Source organism: Musa acuminata, chromosome BXJ3-8, assembly GCF_036884655.1.
Source record: "Musa acuminata AAA Group cultivar baxijiao chromosome BXJ3-8, Cavendish_Baxijiao_AAA, whole genome shotgun sequence".
In the NCBI taxonomy this organism is placed as follows: domain Eukaryota; kingdom Viridiplantae; phylum Streptophyta; class Magnoliopsida; order Zingiberales; family Musaceae; genus Musa; species Musa acuminata.
In genome coordinates, this window is record NC_088356.1 from 51,430,955 (window position 1) to 51,452,294 (window position 21,340).

At 41.0% G+C, this 21,340-nt stretch overlaps 3 protein-coding genes, 1 long non-coding RNA gene and 1 other non-coding gene across 5 annotated transcripts; 3 read left to right on the plus strand and 2 right to left on the minus strand.

Moving 5' to 3' along the window:
- Positions 1–1,030: 1,030 nt before the first annotated feature.
- Positions 1,031–2,801, minus strand: LOC135645282 (arogenate dehydratase/prephenate dehydratase 6, chloroplastic-like). Its single transcript, XM_065163523.1, has one exon. It carries the CDS (start codon positions 2,666–2,668, stop codon positions 1,271–1,273), a length of 1,398 nt encoding a protein of 465 aa, XP_065019595.1. The 5' UTR covers positions 2,669–2,801; the 3' UTR covers positions 1,031–1,270.
- A 917-nt stretch (positions 2,802–3,718) lies between these two features.
- Positions 3,719–3,801, plus strand: TRNAL-UAA (transfer RNA leucine (anticodon UAA)). The gene has a single exon. It is a non-coding gene; the product is annotated as a tRNA-Leu (tRNA).
- Positions 3,802–3,917: 116 nt separating this feature from the next.
- On the plus strand, positions 3,918–15,148 carry LOC103995644 (AP-5 complex subunit mu). The gene is made up of 8 exons (XM_009416278.3): positions 3,918–4,076; positions 4,310–4,450; positions 4,674–4,985; positions 7,140–7,423; positions 7,548–8,452; positions 10,452–10,508; positions 11,621–11,668; positions 14,836–15,148. The coding sequence occupies exons 1-8, from the start codon at positions 4,003–4,005 to the stop codon at positions 14,908–14,910; spliced, it is 1,896 nt and encodes a 631-aa protein (XP_009414553.2). The 5' UTR covers positions 3,918–4,002; the 3' UTR covers positions 14,911–15,148.
- An 873-nt stretch (positions 15,149–16,021) lies between these two features.
- On the minus strand, positions 16,022–21,166 carry LOC135644030 (uncharacterized). The gene is made up of 3 exons (XR_010498407.1): positions 20,885–21,166; positions 16,866–17,262; positions 16,022–16,652 (listed from the first exon to the last, which is right to left on the minus strand). It is a non-coding gene; the product is annotated as an uncharacterized LOC135644030 (long non-coding RNA).
- On the plus strand, positions 16,946–20,533 carry LOC135644028 (uncharacterized). The gene is made up of 2 exons (XM_065161397.1): positions 16,946–17,152; positions 18,727–20,533. Exons 1-2 carry the CDS (start codon positions 16,946–16,948, stop codon positions 20,215–20,217), a joined length of 1,698 nt encoding a protein of 565 aa, XP_065017469.1. The 3' UTR covers positions 20,218–20,533.
- Positions 21,167–21,340: the final 174 nt, after the last annotated feature.

Genomic DNA, 21,340 nt, shown 5'->3' on the forward strand with positions numbered 1-21,340 from the left:
TAGCATGATGTTTTAGCTGGAGCATATTAACTTGAGGTCAGACCGAAGGGGCATAGGCCTCGTTCTCCCATATGGAGGCTGAAGATCACTTCTTTAACGGGCCATCGGGTGCCTGCATATAGGTCGTAATCAGGAGAGGGATTCCCAACTTGACATCTCCAATACTTAAGCTAGCAAGAGTTGGAGATGAAAGAGTTGAAATGTGTGTATGAGGTCCGATCTAGCATTATTCTTGAGAGTGACTTTTATACATATTGTCATGTGTGTTGATGTACATAGTTGTTAATGATTGTTGACATCTTTGTACACAGATGTTTAAAGGTAGCCATCGCCATAGGTGGTTAGCTTGTATATTGGGATACGGGCACAGTCTGATATGTTTGGTCCTGTTTCATTCATCATTGCTCTACACCTCTGGAGTAGCTTAGGATGGGGCACGCGATATTAATGCAGCGTGTTGGTGGCATGGATGTCAGGCGGTTATCTCGTTCAGGTCTCAAGTGTCAAGTTCGCTCGGTGCACCACATTAGTTTTAGAACAACTTGTTAGGTTCACCGTGATAGCCAATATATTGTCAACATATCCATTCAGTGGATACCAAAATATGCTATATCTAGTTGCATGTCCCTTCTTCCTTGTTGACTATACTAGATATGCATTTTCCTATAAAATATGTTATATCGAGTTGCATGTCCCTTCTTCCTTGTTGACTATACTAGAGATGCATTTTCCGGTACAAAAGTTATCTGATGAGCTTAACCCTAATTGGACCAAATCGGACGAAACATGTGGATCAATTTGGCCATCGGCCACCAACCCCACCACGTCTCTCTTCCTCCACCTGATTTCCACCTACTATCCTCGCCAACCTCCGGGTTATAACGATATATGTGTGGAAGCGGGTCTTGAAACCGTTATAATGTGTTTAGGACGCGGAAGATTACACCATAAGTCTTCCGCTCACATTTGTAACGTTAATCAGAATTATTCTGATACATAATAAATGAAAGATATAATTTAGATCTTTCGAGTAATGACAATACTCAATAGTGACACTTATTTTCGTATAATTTTAAGGGAAAAAATATACATTGTTTTCATGGCCGGCAACACAGTAATTAAACGCCATGGTGGGTGGGTTGGTGACGATCGTATCACATGTCGTCACGTACTCTGCGACGATAAACAAAGAAGAAGAAGGGGTTTGGTTTTGACCGATCGCATCCGTCGGATCGGCGATGCGAGGAAACGAACGGCCAGATCTGAAGAGTCAAGACGACGCCGAGGAGTTGGTGGTGGACGATGCCGCCCAGGGGGTCATGTCCATGGGGTAGCTGCCGAGGACGCGGAGGAAGGAGGTGTACTCCTGGACCTCCGCGAGGGCGTTCTGCGCTCGGGTCTCCGCCATGGACGCCTCGAAATCGATGTAGAACATGTACTCGAAGTGCTTGGCGGTGCCGACGTTGGCGTCGTCCACCAGGCGCAGCGGCTGGTGGCGGTGCGGCCGGCTCTCGATCTTGGTCAGGTTGATGTCCCGGAAGGCGAAGGCGGAGAGCACCTTGAAGAGGACGGACGTGCCTTCCCGATCGTGGGCGAAGACAATGCTGGTCTTGAAGGGGCGATCAGTGCGTGGGATGATGGGATCCCGCGCCAGCATCACGAAGCGCGTCACGTTCCCGCTGTCGTCCTGGATGCCGTCGGCTAGCACCTGCATCCCGTACAGCTCCGCGGCCCTCGCCGACGCGATGGCCGCCGTGTCACGGAGGCCGTTGTTGGCCACGTACTCGGCGGCGCCTGCCGTGTCGTCGAAGGCCTCCCGCACCACGCTGAGGCCCATTTCCGTCAGCGTCAGTTCGCACTGGGAGAGCGCCTGAGGGTGGCTAATCACCCGGGTCAGCTGCTCCTTGCGCACGCCCGGGAGGGCGAGGAGGCAGTGGTGGACGGGGAGCTGAACCTCGCCCACGATGTGGAGCCGATGGCGCAGGAGAAGGTCATAGTTGCGGTGGATACTGCCGCCGAGGGAGTTCTCCACCGGGAGGACGGCGCTGTCCGCGATCCAGAGCTCCACCGCCTGGAAGGCCACCTCGAACTGGTCGCAGGGGATGGCCTCGCAGTTGGGGTAGGCCTTGCCTGCCGCCGCCTCGCTGTATGCCCCCGGGACGCCCTGGTACGCCACGCGGAGCCGGGACCCATGCTTCGGGGCCGGCGAGAGGTAGGAGATGGAGAGCGGCCGGGGAAGGTTGGTCACCGGCACCAGGTCGAGAGTCGCCGAGCTCTGATTCGGGCCGTTAACAGAAGGAGGGCTCACCAAGTGGTACTGGTTACCATCGTTGCCATTGGTGGATTCACTGGAAGCGGCGCCGTCCTTACTGGAAGATGAAGGAGAAGAGGAGTAGGAAGAGGCCTTGCTGGCGAGAATGGCGAAGTTGGTCTGCCAGTCTGAGCGGCTGGAGCCGACAGCGTCGTGGAAGGGGGAGGCGGAGGAGGAGTCCGGTAGGTAGATGGATCGAACGGTGGGGCGGAGGGCGGTAGAGAAGACACGCCGGATGGCCGGGCGGTGCTTGGGGATCGCTGTAGGAGGAGCTGCCTGGTGGTCCGGCGGCGGGATGGTGGGACTAAAGACATGCTTTGGCGCAGAAGAAAGCATGGTCGCCGCCATTGGTGACATCTATAAGACGCAATATATATATATATAGCTATAACAGAAGAAAACTTAGATGGAAGAGGACGAGGAGGAGGGGCTGCGATGAACTGGTAAAAGCTTGAGAAGAAGAACCCTTTCAAGCTGAGAGAAAACAGGAATGGCAGAGAACACAAGGTTTTATATGGCTGCGGTCTGTGGGTAGATGGGTTGGGAAGGGTAGGTAGGTGGGAACGAAGAGAGAAGAGAAGGGAGAACCGAAGAGGGAAGAACGACAGCAGATGCAGGAGTTGGTCAAATCCCACACCAACCACCGCACACATGCATTCACCGAGGCTTTCTTCTTGGACTGTACTCTGTCGAGGGGTTGGTCGACACTTCTGCATCCTTTCCTTTCTTCTTCACTGCCGTTGCTGCTGCTATTGATGACTTCCAATCCACGACGACGTCCCATTCTCTGTTTGTTTCCAGTTCTCGCCACCTTTTGCTTCGCATGCATGCCCAGTTTGCGCGCGTCCGTAGCTTTTACGCTCCAATTCTTGGACGAGTCTCACTCTGGCGCAAATGCAAGTTTACATGGTTAACCATGACGCCAATTCTCTGCGTGCGTGTCAGGTGTGGTGCACGCGTACTTGCGTACCCTCAACCAGCAAACGACACGTTTTATAGCGGGTCCCACTACTGATGGGGCCGACTGCCGACACTCGCATGTGAAGTTGACACCTCATCGATCACCGAACAGGCTCGATCGGGCTTCACATAGCATCGCCATCAGAAAAGATTTGGGGAGCATTTGGTTGCGTTCCACGCAATTAAGCAACCACCAAGTTTCCAGCATACACGTGGCTTCTTTAGATCCACACAGTCAATAGGTATAAGAAATGTGACATTATATCATTCGAATTTTCTTACTTAATACTATTATAATCAAAAAATTTTCATAAAAATGATGATGATTGATGATGAAACTAATAATAATAATAATATGGCATTTTCTAAATCAGGAGATATAAAGAAAGAACCATATTTTAGTCGATTAAATATAATTAATTTTATTTAAATCTACAATACAAATTAGCTGGTTTGCCCGAGTGGTTAAGGGGGAAGACTTAAGATCTTCTGCACACAAGTGCGCATGGGTTCGAACCCCATAGCCAGCAAATAAATTAGTTGGCGGATACATATTCAATTTAAAACCGATTATGTCGCCACGTTACCATTTTGTTAAATTTGGGAGGAATTTTTATATAAATAACAGGAATTTGGAGGACTTATGTGGAAAAAGAAAACCCTCATCGGTACTCATTTTGGCGTCGCGTTACTCGCTTCCGGAGGGAGAAGGGGAACGACTGAGCGGAGCAATGCCTTCATCGTCGCCTTGTAGCATCAGAGCCCTTTGGATCCTCAGCTCTCAGGACAACGTCGCCTTCTCCAGGTGAATGAATCCGCCTCCCGGCATCTCATCCCCTTCTTTTTTTATTCTTTCTAGGGTAGCATACTCGATCGAGGTGCTCTCTGTCATGTCGTATTTAGGAGTCCTTAAAGATCTCCACTTATTCGTCCAAATCGTTGTTTTTCGGGGGAAAACCTAACAATATTTGATTTATGAGTCTTTATTGACTTCACAAATGTTGTCTTTTTGGTTTTCTCCTTTTCTTGTTTTAACAGGAGATTTCCGGTGGTGGAGAAAAGGTGGCGTTTGGCCTGTGCGAGAGAGAACGAGAGATCAGAGTCTGTTGGGTACAGCGTGCTGTCTCTGCTACCGACGGATCCTGAACTGGTTTCCGCTTTTTCTGAGAGGAAGAGGAGGTAAATTCGTACCATCAAGAACCTCTCTCAATAACTAGGGTTCCAAATACTTATGTCCTATGGTGTTTTCGTTCTAGATTTTGGTGAAATCTTATACATATTGTTTTTCCTTGCAACAGCCATAATTTATGTACTATGGTGTTTATGAGAATTGTGTTCTTTGCAATGCCATGGATGACTTATCTGATACGAGAGTTTCTTACGCATAATTTACCTTGATCAGGGAGGGTTCCGCACAAGGATTTGGCATCCGCCTCGCTCAGTCAACTCAAGGATCAGATTCCTGGGTTGATGATCCAATCACACGTCACATTATATCACTCTCCATTAAAAGAGAGGGTGGCGAAGAAGAATTTATGTTATGGCCGTTGGTTTTACATACAAAGGGCAGTTATTATATTATCATTTTGCCTTTTGTTGAGCCTCAACAGTTTAAAGCATATGAGAAATTGTGCACAAGATCTGATTGTGGTGGTTCAGTGGGGGAGGAATACAGCCTCTCGTCCCTTTTATACAATCTACCATGCATCACAGGGTAATGTAAGTTTTTGTTGCTAAAAAAATATTATTATTCCCTATTTTCCTGTGTTTGTAATGATTTCTGCTTGTAATGCTTCTTGACAGCAAAGAACATCACAATTTTGTCTTCTATTTTAAGACTTTGTAGATATATATAATATAATGTAAGTTTGTGGATATTTAAATATTATATAACATGATATGATATAATTATTTATGGAACCAAACTATCTTCATGATTTTCCTTGGTTTTCTTGCTAAAATGTCCAATGGACTTTAGCACCAGGTGAATGTATATTAATAAGCATTTGTTTTGCATTTTGCATTGTGGAAAATAGTTCTATGGTGCCCAAGAAAGAACTGACCTTTTCATCGTCTGTAATACAAAATTTTAGGGTTCTCTTTATCTCTCGATTCTCTCCTTTGCGCCACTAATATTGATTGACGCACCTATTCTAACCAGGGCATCCATGGGTCTCCTGTGATTGTCTTCTTATCATCTTAAGCAGTTGCCATTGTTTTATTTTCTACCACAACTGCTATTTACAAATGTAAATATTCTTTGTTCTATCCTTTCCTTATTTTATTTTCTACCATAGCTGCTATTTTATTCTTTATTCTAGTGACCAAATTAATCTATAGATTTCCTTATTTTATTTATTTCAACTGATGCCACTAATATATCTCAATATTTTCATTTTGGCAATGCTAATTTGAATATTCTTATATGTCCATCATTTTGATCCATAAATCATGACTGATCTTACAACTTTATGAGTTACATAATGATTACATCATGGATAAAATGAATAAATATTATTTTAAATAATGTATCAGAATGTTTTACATGTCATGACATCCATATAGAGTGTTCAAATATGGTGTTGTATAACGCGATAAGCTAGCAATTAACAAGTACCATTAAGAAATAAGTTTTTATAATGACAACACTTCCAGAAACATAGAGAAAGTAAATAAAACTTATAGTGGGCAAAAATGAATTTGGCTCTCTTAATTCATTTATTATAATATGATACTCGACACAAATGGCATGTTACATATTTGAAAAATCTTTAATCAGTTTTGTCCATCATAAGAAGAGCATACTAAGAAAACAAAATCTGAATGAAAACCATCCTTGAAGTTGGTCCAAAAAGTACAATGTGCCCTCTTTTAGTAAATATTGGATATCCTGGGAAGTGTCTGATGTAATTGAGAAGCATTCAACAAATATCACTGTCCAATATGACTGTGTGGCAGAAAAGTTGCGATGACTGGAGATGAGGTGTTTAATTGTGATTTTTGGCGGCTTCAGTTTGTAGTCTAATAGAACATTATGGTTACCGGGAGTTCTTGTAACCTGACAATGACAACTTCGGTAAAGGGATGAAGCTGCATAGAAGAGCCTTTTAGTTGCTTAATTAGGATTAGTGGCTGAAAGTTCAAGGTTTATAATTCTACATTTTGATGGAAATTTGAGTAATATCTGTTTTCGGGTGTCTTATGGACTTCTGGAGATAATCTATATCTGGTTTAAGGACAAAAATTATCTGGAAATTCATATATATTTTTGTTGTTTCCTTTCAATGAGGCTCAGTTTTCTCCGAGTGATGTGGTTTGTTGAGAATACCAGTGTTACTGATGACAGCAAACAATATGTTAACAGGACTAGTTTGTAAATTAACTGAAAGGTTTGTTGCTGCACAAGGAGGATGATAAAGAGCTTCATTGGTTCAGAACCATGAACTAGTGATTCTGCATATCAGATTCTGGGATTCGGGGTTAAATGAGGTGTTGGGAAGAGAGGACGCTTAAGAGACTAAAAATAAACCATCTTACCAACTTAGTTTTGTTGATTTTGGCAACTTTTTGTCTTATACTGAGTGGTTTAGTTCCCAGTTCCACATGTTCTGTTTACTTCCCTTTTAATGCTGTTCTCAACAAGAAGATATTGATGTTCATTTTCTTGGTCTGAAAGTTAATTCTGTATTGCAGTAGGTGTCGTGTAGCTTGAAATCTCAAGCTGCTTCTGTGTTCGATTCAGTAAATTTAATCGGTCAATGCTCTTTTGTTCTCATTTTTCTTCTGTTTCCACATTCTTGTAATAGGTTTTGGAATGTGGAATTGGTTTAATGTGTTATGAATGCTTATAAGATCTTATTTCTCACAGAGCAATTATGGTGGCACACACTGTGGGGGACATAATTACTGGTGACGTTGTTGACCCTGATGTGGTCATTAGTTCATCTCCATCTGTAGGAGGGTTGTTGGACTCACTGACTGGTAGTATAGGCATATCGGCCAGGGCAAAACCTGTTGGAGCTTCTGTAGCAGCCTCAAGTACTTCAGGTGCTTCTGCAGTTGGTACTATAGCAATGGATGCTTCCAAAAGCACATCCAGACCAATAGACAAAGATGCATTGCTTACTTTTCTGAGCAGCTCAATGCCCTTTGGTTGGTACTTTCTGTTATGGTATTTCTCATCTCAGATTTTGTTTCTTAATATTGTTCCTATATTTCATAATCTTGTTCAGATTTTATGATAATTTTTTTTCTTTCATCTAATATTTGCTTTCAGGAACGCCTCTTGACCTAGACTTTGCACATGTATCTGTAATCAAGGCCCATGGTTTTTCTTCTTCAGATTTGCCACCTGCAGAACTCAAGCAACCAGCCTGGAAGCCATATTTACACAAAGGAAAGCAGCGGATGTTGTTCATGATTCATGAGACGATAAATGCTGCCATGTACGACCGTGATGAAATACCAGATTCAATTTCAATTACAGGTCAAGTAAACTGCAGAGCGGACTTAGAAGGATTGCCTGATGTTTCCTTACCTCTGAGTGGACTGAAGAATGCTAGCATGGAAATAGTATCATTTCACCATTGTGTTCAGGTATCAGAACATGGTGATGATAAACAAGCTCTAATGTTTTCTCCGCCACTTGGGAATTTTGTTTTGATGCGTTATCAGGCCTTATGTGGTCCTGATCCACCAGTAAAAGGCTTTTACCAGTTATCTATGGTCTCTGAGGATGAAGGTGCATTTTTGTTCAAGTTGCAGTTGATGGAGGGTTACAGGGCTCCTTTTTCTATGGACTTTTGTACTGTTTCCATGCCATTTCCACGTAGAAGAGTGCTATCTTTTGATGGGAATCCTTCAACTGGAACAGTTTCAATGACAGAGCATTCCTTGGAATGGAAAATTGTTACAAGTGGCAGGGGTATCACCGGTAAAAGCATTGAGGCAACTTTTCCAGGTACAATAAAATTTTTTTCAAGGACAATCCAGAGGGGTCCTTCACTACCGAGGTCAGTTTCAAGAAATATGGTTGAAGAAGATACTCATAGTGATGCTGAGCAGGACACTGCTAATAATACTCTCAACATTGAGGATAATTTGATGGAAAAAATGAATAAGGACTTAGAGTCAGTAGATTTGGAAGAGCCATTTTGTTGGCAAGCATACAATTATGCAAAGGTAAGCTTCCTATTCCCATGAGGTTATTTATTACATGGTCTTTTTTCAACATACATACAATGTGTTTATATAAATTTCCCATCTTGTTTTGTAATCTTCTTTCGCTAATGGTAGAGATAGTAAGCATATTATTATCTCATGAATATTGGATACATCAGTGTCATGTTTATGTTGCTATCACTAAATACTCTTGTGCTTCAGTATATGCATTTGTATTTTTCTTCATGTGATTCAAAAATATTATTTATTGGTGACATGATGTGTGGCAAGTAGTCATTCAGTTATTTTTCTGGTTGAGTTTCATATAATCATTTGTTAAAAGCAATATATGATGGCTAAGATTGATGGATAATCCCTCAAATCTTAAAGAGAGCTTCTTGATGGATAAATGTTTGATGGATAATCCCTCAAATTAAAAGAGCTTGTTCTCGTATTTATTAAGCTTTTAGTGAAAGATGAGTTGCGAGAGGTCTAACAGTTGTCATACTGGTCTGGATGACTGTCTCAGAAGCTTTAGCAAGCAATCATCAGAATGTTTTGATCCTCCATGCTGCATTAAAGCTTGTTAATGCTAAGGCTTGAGAGAGAAGAATATTTCTTTTACTGAAATACGATCAGAAGAAACGTTTGCTGTTTAAAAGAATTTCATATTGCTGGTTGGTGCTTCATGAGGTTTGAGTCCCTATCAAGATCTTCAAGCACCTATAGCAACCACGTCTTGTCTCTCTACGAACAAGATTTTTCACAATGCTCTTGTGTTTTTATTGGTTTCTCTAATGACAATGGAAGATTAAACATTATGTAGTTCTTTTAAACCTAAGTCTACTACTAGTCATGTCATGATGCTAGCCCTATACAATGTTTTTAAAAGCACTAGGTGCTGAAAGACGCCAAGGTCTCAAAATGCTCAAGGTGTAAGGTGCTTGTCGGAGCGAAGTGAGATACTCCTTAATATTAAAAATATAAAAAATATATATGGAGGAAGGTGGGATAGAAGAGGGCGACGGAGGAAGCTACGGACGAAGGTGGCAATGGGGGAGGAACCAACGGATGAAGGCGGCAACGACGGACAAAGGCAACAACAGCAACAGACATAGGGTTTCAAACTTGGGTCGGGAGCGGCATGAGTTTTTGTTAGGGCACTTTAGTTGGTTCAATTGAACCAGGCGCAAACCCCACCCGGTACCAACTTGCCTCTTCACTTCGGCGCTTGGCCGAGGAGCCCAATGCTTGGGCTCAGGCGAGTGCTTGGGTGGCACTTCATCAAAATCCTTGCTTAGAGGTTGTGCGAGGTGCTTGGGTGTCGCCTCGCCCGAGCACTTGGGCGAGCGCCCAGGCGCCTATCAAAAACATCGGTTCCATATAAATTCTTTTCTAATGTAATGAATATTTTCCTTCACCTTCTTCCAATAGTTGTAATGCCAATCAACACAAGTCAAAACATACCATCCAGAAGAGGTATTTGCACAACCCATGTTAATCGAGTTGGAGGTATTGACATATGATTGGGCCAAGTATTGGCATTGCTGATCAGCATAGGGGCATGCTGATTGACATGACACGAGATCAAACTATGCTAAAAAAGATTTTGGCACTCACCCATGCCATGATGAGGCAATGCTTGAGCCTCATGAACATGATACAAAGGATTCAGAGTCGTGCAAGGGAGCATCTGCTACCTGATTGTGCATGTAAGAGGCCATTTTTAGTATGGTGGTAGCAATAGATTTTGCTTGATATGTTCAATAGTTGCCACCTGCAAATCACTTTCGTTATGTTCAGTAGTGGTACCTGCAAGTCACTTACCATAAAGTTTGTTGCAGTAAATTGTGTATAAGCAACACTGATCACCTACTGTTTGCCTGAGACTGCTACATAGGCATATCAATTTACATACTGCATATTTGCTTTGCATTTCTCAGATGGAAATATATATTTTTTCACTTTTCTTACCATGTTTAGAGCCATCTTCTTTGGGTACTGATGCATGAACTTTCAGGTTTCTTTTAAGATTATTGGAGGCACGCTATCTGGAATGTCAATAGATCCAAAATCGGTAAGTCTTAATAATTTTTTCCATACATCTCATCATTGTATTAAGCAATAACTTATTATGGAGAACATCAAAGGTCTCATGTCTTATCATTTACAACAAATATAGATGAACAAATGTTACAAAGAGCTTTTGGAAAGTAATTTTGTGAAAGTCAGTAGCATGCTTTCCTGCCTGCCCATTGCTTATATTTGTCTCCTTCCAGTGCGTCTTCAACTCTAATTGAAAGACCTTGTGTTATTTGCCTTGTTTTTTCACAAGAACAAAGTGTTATTCACGACTCTTTTTTTGTTCGTGACATTGGATCATGGCCTTCTGTCATTTTGATATATTTATACAATGAGAACAAAACATCCCTTGTGGTTGTGCCTCAGTTGAATATGTGATTGGCTTTGGTAATTATTTCCATTTTTACGGTTATACCTTTTCCAAAAGAGCTATATTGGGCAACCATGAATGTGTGTCATCATTGCTTCTGTTTTAAATCCTAATACTATGTGAATTTATGCTCTTTGATCTTTTAATAATATAACTTCAGTAAATAACACACTTTGCAAGGTTTGCAGAACTGCAATTGAGTTGGATTTGTCGAACAATTTAGGGTCAAACAGGTCTGGATCGGGCAAGTTAGATCTTAAGATTGGGTTTCTTTGTCATAGCCTAAAATTGGCTTGAGATCGGCTGGAGCTGACTGGAATTGATTCAAATAGCTGGTAACGGAACCCCCAGGATTGACCATCAATTAGGTTTTGGCAGGATCAGCAGGTTTGGGCTAATTGCAACAAAACCTTAAAAAGAAAAATGCAACAACTGAGTCTAATTGCTGTCTTTATTAGGTCATACAACTCATGCCCACAGAATATTTGTTCTCAAATTACTTTTGATCCTATTATTGGAATTTTTATTTATTAATTTATGGTACTTTTTCTTCAAGAATCCCTTGGAAATCAAACAAATGATTTTCATTGTGGCTTGCATACATATGCATACATGCACTAAGTTGCACATCTATATACACATCTGTATGTATGTGTCCAATTATGCGGTTTTACAGGTAAGCGTCTGTCCAGCCTTATTCGTATGATTGATCTAGTGACATTTCATCTCTTGTGCAGGTAAGCATCTATCCGGCTTTGAAAGCACCAGTTGAACTCTCTATGCAGGTAGATTTTATTATTGTCTCTATATTTTCCATTTCATGGTGATCATTACAACTAAGCATATGGATAATGCTTGCAAACTTTAAATTGTTGTATCTTACAATTAGATCTGATGATTATGAACAAATGGAGGTTAATGCTTGATTTTCATCACCATGCTTGAGCTACTTGATAACTGATTGCATTGGGTGGCTATGAACTTCAAAATATGATTTTACCGTGCCCTATTTTCAAATTTTCTGGAGTATTTTCAAGTCTTTTGTTAATCATAATTCAAGGGCAAAGGAATAAATTGATAAGAGGAAACAAAATCATGCAATGAAAGTAGAAATATCAGGTTTCAGGGTTCATGGTTTCTTTTTTTCCCTGCCTGAATATAACTAAACGTACAAACATCTTGTGAGATGAGCCATTATTGCAAACAAGCAGATATGTAGAATCTGAAGTATAAATTTTTTGGTATAACTCAATTCAAATATCATGATATTATGTGATTATGGGAGCAGATGGTTACTTGTTGACTATAAGCTTTTGAATTTCACTAAATTTGCTTCTATGAACAATTTAGGACTGATTTCATAGTTCCTTAACCCCTTCTTAACTAATCAAAATATGAACTAATAGTTCAGTGGTCTCTCTAACTTGGATCCACTGAGTGCAGATGTGGGGTCCATAATTCCCTTGACCACTATTGTATTTTGAAAAGTCAATTATTAAACCCACATTGCTCATCATGGCTCAACTCTTTCTGCAGAAAATCAATGAGATCCGATATGAGGACGATCCAACCTGATGGTAAAACTGACTTGATGAGACTTAAGCCCAAGTTTATGGAAGTATGCTCATAGAGCCCTATAAACCATCAGTCAATTTCTAATGTGAGCGTCACAAGAAATATTCTGATACCAATCTTTGATTTTAAGAAAAGGGATAAACTTATCAATACTCTTCTGCTGATTATAATCAAGTTGGATGACAATCTCTTTTCTCTTTATCACCAAACTTCCTCCAGTATTGTCAAAAATGAATATAATGAGATCCACTGGCAAGGCTTCAAATAATCCTGTGTTAACATTTAAACGATGTTCTTGTGGCATGTAAGTTCTCTATGTTAGGATCAAGAGCACTAAGGGGGGGGGGTGAATTAGTGCAGCGGAAATCTTTCGACGATAAAAAAACGTTCGAACGATAAAAGTGATTTCGGTGTGAAAGTCGATTCTAAGATTACTTTAACTTAAGATCAAGCGAGATGACGTTAAAGTCAATCTATGAAGGCAGTTTGCAGTTATGATGAAAATCAGAATATAAGCGCAAACTGAAATACGACGTTCGTACGATAAAACTGATTTGCGTCTAAACGCCGATTCGGAAAGCACTGAACTTTGAAACACGTTCGTAAAAGCACAGAAGGCAGTAAGCTATTGAGGAGGTTTGCATTAAAGATAAGATGCTCAAAGTAAATGCAAACCGAGATTTAGAGTAGTTCGGTCAATCTTGACCTACTCCACTTTTGGCTTCCTCCACCGACGAGGTCACCGACGTCAACTAGAGGCCTTCCTTCAATAGGCGAAAGCCAACCACCCTTTTACAGTTTCACTCCTTTTGACGGGCTTAGGAGACAACCCTTACAGAATTTTCTCTCCTCTCTTTAAAACTCAGAACTTGGAAGAAAAGAGGGAGAAGAACTTTTGGCCTTTACAACAATTTTGAGCTCTAAAAATCACAGAACAATATCAGGATTTCGGTGTATATGTTGTGCCCTTTCAGTGCTGAATGGGTGGGGTATTTATAGGCCCCAACCCAGTTTGAATTTGGAGCTCAAAACTGTCAATTCCCGGAATTCCGGGATCTGGCGGTTGCACCTCCTGACTGGAGCGGTTGCACCGCCTGGCAGAGCTTGAAGACTGAGCCTCTGGGCGGTGCCACCTCTGTCAGGGGCGGTTGCACCTCCTGCCAGAGCTCGAAGACCGAGCTCAGGCGGTGCCACCTCTTGTCAGGGGAGGTTGCACCGCCTAGTCTCGCTCGGAGACTGAGCCCAGGCGGTGCCACCTCCTGGCTAGGGCGGTTGCACCGCCCAGTCTCGCTCGGAGACTTAGCCCAGGCGGTGCCACCTCCTGGCTGGGGCGGTTGCACCGCCCAGTCTCGCTCGGAGACTTAGCCCAGGCGGTGCCACCTCCTGGCTTGGGTGGTTCAACCGCCTGGCAGAAATCAGGGTTCGAATGGGTTGATCCATTCGGCCCAATTTGGGTTTTTCAGGGGCCCAATTGCCCCAAGATTAAGTTAATGGGATCACCTCCCATTTCCAACTTAATCATTGTGCTAACTACGATATTTCCTAAGACATTTACTGCAATCTTGCTCCGGTGCGTCAATCGCTTCTTCCGACGAACTTCCGTCGATCATCCGATGAACCCTCGGTGATGCTCCTGCGGACTTCCGGCAAACTCCTGGACTTGCGACGATCCACTTGGCGAGTTCCGACGAGCTTCTTTGGCAAGCTTATGGACTTCTCGGATTTGTTCCCGCAGAACCTCCGACGACTGTCCGAACTTCCGTCGAACTCTCGAACTCCCAACGTGATCATTGTCTTGACTCCGGCGCAACTCCTGTTGCATATCTTTCTTCCATCCTAGTTAATCCTGCACACCAAGTTGTCCGGCATGTCATTGGTCCCTCGACGCTTCGTCCGATTCTTCGGCGCATCGTCCTCTCCTACAGCCTATTGCCCAATCGGCCAGTTGACTCCGCAACTCCGATATCCTTGGCACAATACCCGCTCTTCTTGGCCCGATGCCCGAGTCCACGGCCCGAAGCCTTCTGTCGATACGTCAACCGATCCACCGGCCCGACGTCCAATCTTCTGACATGTTCCTCCGGCACAACATGATTTTCCTGCTTTAATTGTCTCATCCCGATCGAAGCATCCTACGTCACTCAAAACGCAGATTAAATCATAAATATATATCAAGTAGTTTTATCATCAAAATACGAGATTCAATACTCTAATCCTGTTTATTGCCCCTCCAAACTGGCATGTTTAATTTTGTTTTTATTTTTAGGTTGGAGACTTGGTGTTATTAATTTGTGTGTGTGTGTGTATATATATATATATATATATATGAGATTGTTCTATTGGTACCTACAATTCACGGATTGTTTGGCTTTGACAGGCATCCTCCGGAGAGTACATATTGTGGAATACTTTGGGAAAATGCCCTTCTGCTGTTTCTCCTAAAGTTTATTGATGATTGATGCTCATTTATGTTCCTTGGACAAACCTTATGTATCATTTTGAAGGGACAGAAGACAGGCAGACCCAATGAGGAGAATAATGTGGTTGTTTGGTTAAACGAAAGTGCAATTATATAAAAGGGTTTGAACATTCAAATGTTTGGTTAAGCACTTAGAAATACAATAATCTGACTGCATTTCTGTTTAATTTTGCTCGGAAATCCATCCTTTGGAATTTTGCCTCTTATGACTTATTTCAGATTATGACTGCATTTATGTCAACTGTTGCACTTGGAGAAGGTTTTCCTACTTGCATTTATGTGGGCTTCGTTTCTCTCTCCATTAAGTTCACTCAATAGAGTGTTTTCCACTGAGGATTTCATGGTGATTTCTCCACCATTTGATCGTACTCTGTAGTTAACTGTGTTGCTTGTTGGAGAACGATTCAGATTTGATCCATATAAAAAGGTGGTGAGTTGTACTTTGTAGTGGTTGGCTATGTATGAGCTCGATCCAGACTTGCTATGTGGTTGACTTCACGTTGTTGGTCGGGGAGGCATCAACGATCAAGACTTGCTCCATATATAGCAGAAGAAGAAAGTTTAATTCCATTCCATGCACTCATAGAAGAAATACTAGATGTTGTTGGACACCCAACTATATAGTTCATGCACATCACGCTATATGAGATGTTTGTAGAATCAATCTAAGGATTTATGTCGATTTCATAATATATGATACCAAAATCTTAATGTCCTAATTATTTAAGATTCACTACATGGGATGGATTCCTCATCGGAACAACAATACCAATGAAATCTTAATCTCCCAACTATTTAAGATCAACTTCTTTCCGTGAGCTCTATAAAATATATATTTTTTGATTAAATTAAAATATTTAAATTCTTATTAAAATTCCTCTCTCTCTCTCTCTCTCAGATTATTTCATATCATCTAATTATACAATCTATAATTCTCTTTACTCTATAATTTTTTTCTCACCTTATTCGGTCTATCGAAATTATACCTAATTGTTCACGTAAACATTACATTACCTTGAACTACTAATATGTAAAAGTCAAACAAATCGATATCGAATGATGTATTTTGATATCGATGCTTGATCATACACCTCAGATCAATATCCGACAAATCCTTTAAGTCAACAAAGCCTTTACTTACTTTCTTGCATGATAAGCCTTTCGGACAGAGAAGAAGCTATATATAAAAATGACGATGATCACTGGCAACCATTCCAATGCCTCCCTCACCATACTTGTTGTACATATAAAAAACCATGGAAGTTGGTGCTCAGAGAGTCCTCACTCTTGCGCCTTAATATAAGCTTTCTCTCATTCCAAGGAGTCCGGTGGCAACTCTTCATCCACACTCTGCATGGTTGTGCTTCCATTTATAATATGGTAGCACAGTTTTGCAGCTTATATTATTTCTTCAACATGCCAACAAAATGGAACTGCTCAACAAATATTATCTCATGTACCAGACTTGTATCGATCTCTTGTCAGATCGAAAAGAAGAGTAGGTGGCTTAAGAGGAGGAGTACCTGAACCACAAAAAGAGGATTGGTCTGCCCGGATCGAAAATTACCAATCACCTCACTTTGTAGGAGGAATATGATGCTGATATGGCATCAGTATGTGTGTCAAGCAATCTGTCTTTGTACCTCATCCAGCTTAGCACAGCACCCTCATGGACATGGATGGTCATTGAAAATTCCATCATGTTCTCATGCCATCTGCACAAGTTGACCTCATGATTAGTTAAATTGCTCGATACAGGCAATAAATTGAGTGAAATAGTTTAATGACCTCCCTTGACAGGCAACAACAGAAGGCCCTTTGACTGATATATATAACGAAGCACAGAGGAATCCAAGAATGAACTCCCCAAAGCACCAATTTCAAACTCCTCTCTTTTTAGATTTAAAGCAAACAAAAAGGCACCTTACCTTTCTTGTGGTTGATGCAAGGAAGAACAAGCCATATTCTCCAGTCCCTTTAAAGAGAGAAGGTTGGAGAGGGGAGGGAGATGAGATTGGCATCGAGGTCCCTACACAAGGGCACCATGATGGCAGGCAATAACAGGAAGAAGTCCTATGGTCTGCTGCTGCTTCTGGCACTTGGAGCAGCATTTCTGAGCGTCATCGTGCTGCAGAAGTTGAGGGAGAGACGTGTCCTCGGCCTCCTCCTCCAGGACCGAGAGCATGAGCTGCTTGCTTTTGAGCTACTTTTACAGGTAACCATAGCCATCAAAGATTTCTTGCACACATTGCTGGTCGCTTACATGATATGAATCTTTCTGTTTTCCAATTCGATCCTCATTCAAGAACTGCCTCTGGTTAAAAACTGCAAAATGAAAAAGAAGGAATTGATACGTAAATCAATTGTTTGAAACACAAAATTAACAAAGTTCGATGAAGCAACTTATGTAACTGCTCAATCACATTTGAAAATTTATAAAATCTTGAACAAATTACCATATTTTTAAGATAGAAAAAAAGATGCATTGTTTGAAAACTTGCATCAATAGTATATCAACATTGGCTACCTTGTGAAGTTTTCTGGTTCCGTGGTGATTAGACTTGAAAATCTGCTTCTTGTCATCCTATGCTATATTATCATGCGATAGGCAGAGTGCGGCATGATGAAAACATAAACCCAACTTTTGACTGTTGTTACAAAGAAACAAAGTCCAATGCATAGCATGATTCCTGGAACAATTAGATGCTTAACGTAAAGAGATAAACCTTTCCTTAGGAACACCACCTCTAGATCTGAAATGAAGTTAAATCTGAGTATGTGGAACTTCTGTTGATGATGCCTAACATGTTTAGTAGTTATTCTTTATTAAAGGGGATTAGTCCAAACTCCTCTCTTGTATGCTCGTGTTGTAGCGGCAAATTATTGGCATAAAATGGAAAAGTAAAGGAGTCTACATTTTATATAGAGAGTTTATTCAGTATTCATGATAGACACCATTCAGTGTGTACATACTTTCATGCCACAGCAAAATAAATAATAAGAATAATAAAGACCAAAAAATATAACCGAGTGATGTTTATGGTACCACTGTAGTAGGAATTACAATATCTCACTTGAGTAGTGTTTTTAGCAGCATCATGTTCAGATTGCATATATACCACTCCAGAGCATCCATGTCTTCTCTTTTCAAGCAAGTGAAAAACTTAAATCTAAGGTAGAATTTAGACATCATATAAAGGAATTTAATTTATTACAATAACTAAGGAGCTTATGATGCAATAACACAAATCATTACTGTGATAGAGAGTAGATCTGATAATAAATTATATTTCATACTGCTGAAATCTAGCATTAAATCCTAATATTAGGAGACATGCTTCAACAACTGCAATCATTCATTTGTTCATGCATTGCTACGACAAAATGTCACTGTCCTGACAAGCCACTTGGACTTCAGGTTCTTAGTGACCAGTTTCTCTTCAATACTGATAAAGCCGCAACCTGCTTATGCACCATTCAATCTAGATCAATGGTTGTGCAAAATTAAACATAAAGCAAAAACACTGTGGATGCTGTCCTCCTTTTCCCTCTATGATCCTAATACTTCAATATGAGATTTTAACTCATTGCCGTCAAAATTTTCCTGCTCTTCATATTGCACACGATCCTTCAATCTGGTGCAAAGCTCACTATCACACCATCATGAAAGTTATGGTGATGGAGTTCCACAAATGGCTAAATATGTATCAGATATATTTTACTACGCCACCAAAACTATGTAATCCTTAGACCAACTGAATCATATTGACCTCTATCTTCTGTGAACAGAAAGAAAGAGAGACTACCAAAGAAATGAAAAGCAGATTGGATGACTTGAGAAACAAAACAATTTCTTTAAGCCAACAAAAATCCGAGCTTTACAACAAGCTCACAGAAACAGAAATGATGTTTGCCGAACTCAAAAGGACAAAAAAAGAGATGGAAGCAACCCTTCAGGACAAGGAGAACCAGATCATTCAAATAACAAAACAAGCAGCAGCATCCGTAGTGGCAGACCGCAAAGCATCTGATCTTACTGAAATTTTGAAGAAAAAAGAAGATGAAATTGAAGAAATGAAACATAAACTTTCAGAAGTACACCAACCTGAGAACATTACCACAGAAGATGACATTGTTAGGAATGTGACAGGTCCTGATTACACCAAAGAAAATGAAGATCTCCAAGATAGATCATTAGCAAGTACAAATCCTGGTGACAGGAAAACTTCAGAAGAGAAAACACAAGTTGGTGGTGCAAATGAAGACAATTCCAGCAAAGGAACATGGGTGAAGCTTGAGACCATCTTTGAGAATGAAGGCTTGAAAGATGAAAGTGAAAGCAATGATGAACAAATTGCACCAGAAGTTTCACAGGAGAATCAGCTGGAAAAGATTGAAGTTTCTCAGGGTAGTGAACACTCAAAAAAGCAGGGAGAAATAGAACAAGAAATTCCACCGGAGGCTGAAGAACGTACCAAGAAACTTAACGATGAAGAGACTGTGGTTGCTGGTGATAACAAACCTAAGGTAACAGAAATGGAGGAAAAAGAACAATGGGGTCCTGAAGATGATAGCTCAGGAAAACTAAAGAACTCTCGGTTCAGCAATGAACAAAAGGTAAGTACAGATCTCAAAGAGGTTACGGCCATTGATGGCCCCAAAATGAAACATCGGCATCACAAAAGGACAAAAACAAGAAGTAGAAGACGACAAGTAGTTCCAAAAGGAATGGAACTAGAGAAGTCTGCTTGGGAGGACAATAGGGTTACACCAGAAAATGAAAGTCAGGTAATAAGAACCGAAACAGAAGATTTGACAACAGATGCTGGAAGCAGCAAAGGTGATGATAAAGAACAAGCAAACCATACAAATGATGTAAGTGTCAAAATGACCACAAGTCTTCATGAGAATGAGGTTCCTAAAACTATGGAAAACAAGGAAAGAAATAAAGAAGATGAAATTGAAGGAAGCATACATATTACTGATGATAATCCCAAATCAGAACATGCAGCAAAAGGGTCATTTTCCGGCACCAACGAACTAGATGGTCCAGAAAGCCTTTCAGATAGCAAATCACAAAATCATGAGAGCAGTGAAGATATTCAGCAACCTGGAGGAGAGAGTTCTACTGGAAGTGAACACGAGGGAGAAGAAAAGGAAGCAGTCTCAACAGATGACAAACTGACAGAATCTGAGAAGCCTCAAAATGATGACTCGGTGAAACCAAATGACGGTAATCCTCACAATGACGACCAAGAAGTAACGGTTAGTTCAACATAAACCATGAGAGCTAATATAGCCCCTCAACATTATCAGATATCATTAGAACAGAGTTTCCATACGCTAGATTCCAACAGTTGGTAGTTAAAAACTTGCATTGAGACCGATGAGAAGGATGGACAATCTAAGATGCAGAAAATAAGGAACTTCTATGGTTTACCAGGAAATTGGTACTACCATTATATCCTGTTTGGAACAAAATGTGATGTCATAGCCCAGTAGAACAATGTAGTTTATTTGTCTTTGTTCAGAGTGATGGATGCAATAATAGTGACTAGACATTGTTTTCCAACCATACGAATGGTATTCAATAAGATGTAACTTTTTTTTCTCTGGCTCCAGCTTTGACTGCCTGGATTGATGGAGTTCTATAGCTCTATTACACAACATAAACTGTTTCTGCAGATTTCAACATTTCCATTGTTCTTATAAATCCTTACAAAAATGCTTTTTTCCTCAAAGGATCGGCCATTCATCTAGCCTTATAATGTTGCCCATAATCTTTCAAGAAAGTCTTTGAGATGTATAAAAGACCATCCTTTTTATAATCGATCGAAAGAAAAACTTAGGGCAGGATATTAACTACAGTCAAGAAGAAGATCAGTTTTGAGTGCCCAAAGCGACAAGGTCTTGAGAGCGGAAATCGAACTGAAAGGCATCAACCAACCGATCCGAGGAGGAAGGGACGACCATGCTCGCGCACGCATTCTGGAGCTCCTCCTCGAGGTCGCAGAGGGAGTAGCTCGTGAGGAGATCGCAACCTGACCAGGCCGAGGGCAGCGGTGCCGGCTCTTGAGCCGCGGCACGAGGGAAAGATGATAAAGGCGGAGGACGAGGTGGCTTAGGAAGGCCGCCGGAGGAGCTCGGAGTCCCACTGGGGCCTCCTTCTTCCATCGGCCTCGTCATGGCGTGGGAAAGGCTTTGTTTTGGCGCCTCCTTTGTGAGGAGACATATGACAGTGCTTATTTATACATAAGAATGATGTTAAGGATATTTATTATATTAAATGCACTATTTCAGTTAAAAGATATAAAAAATCTAAAACATATCTAATATTATTTATTATAGACATAATAAATCATTAAAGTGTATTAATGTTATTTAAATTTTAATTAGTAATATA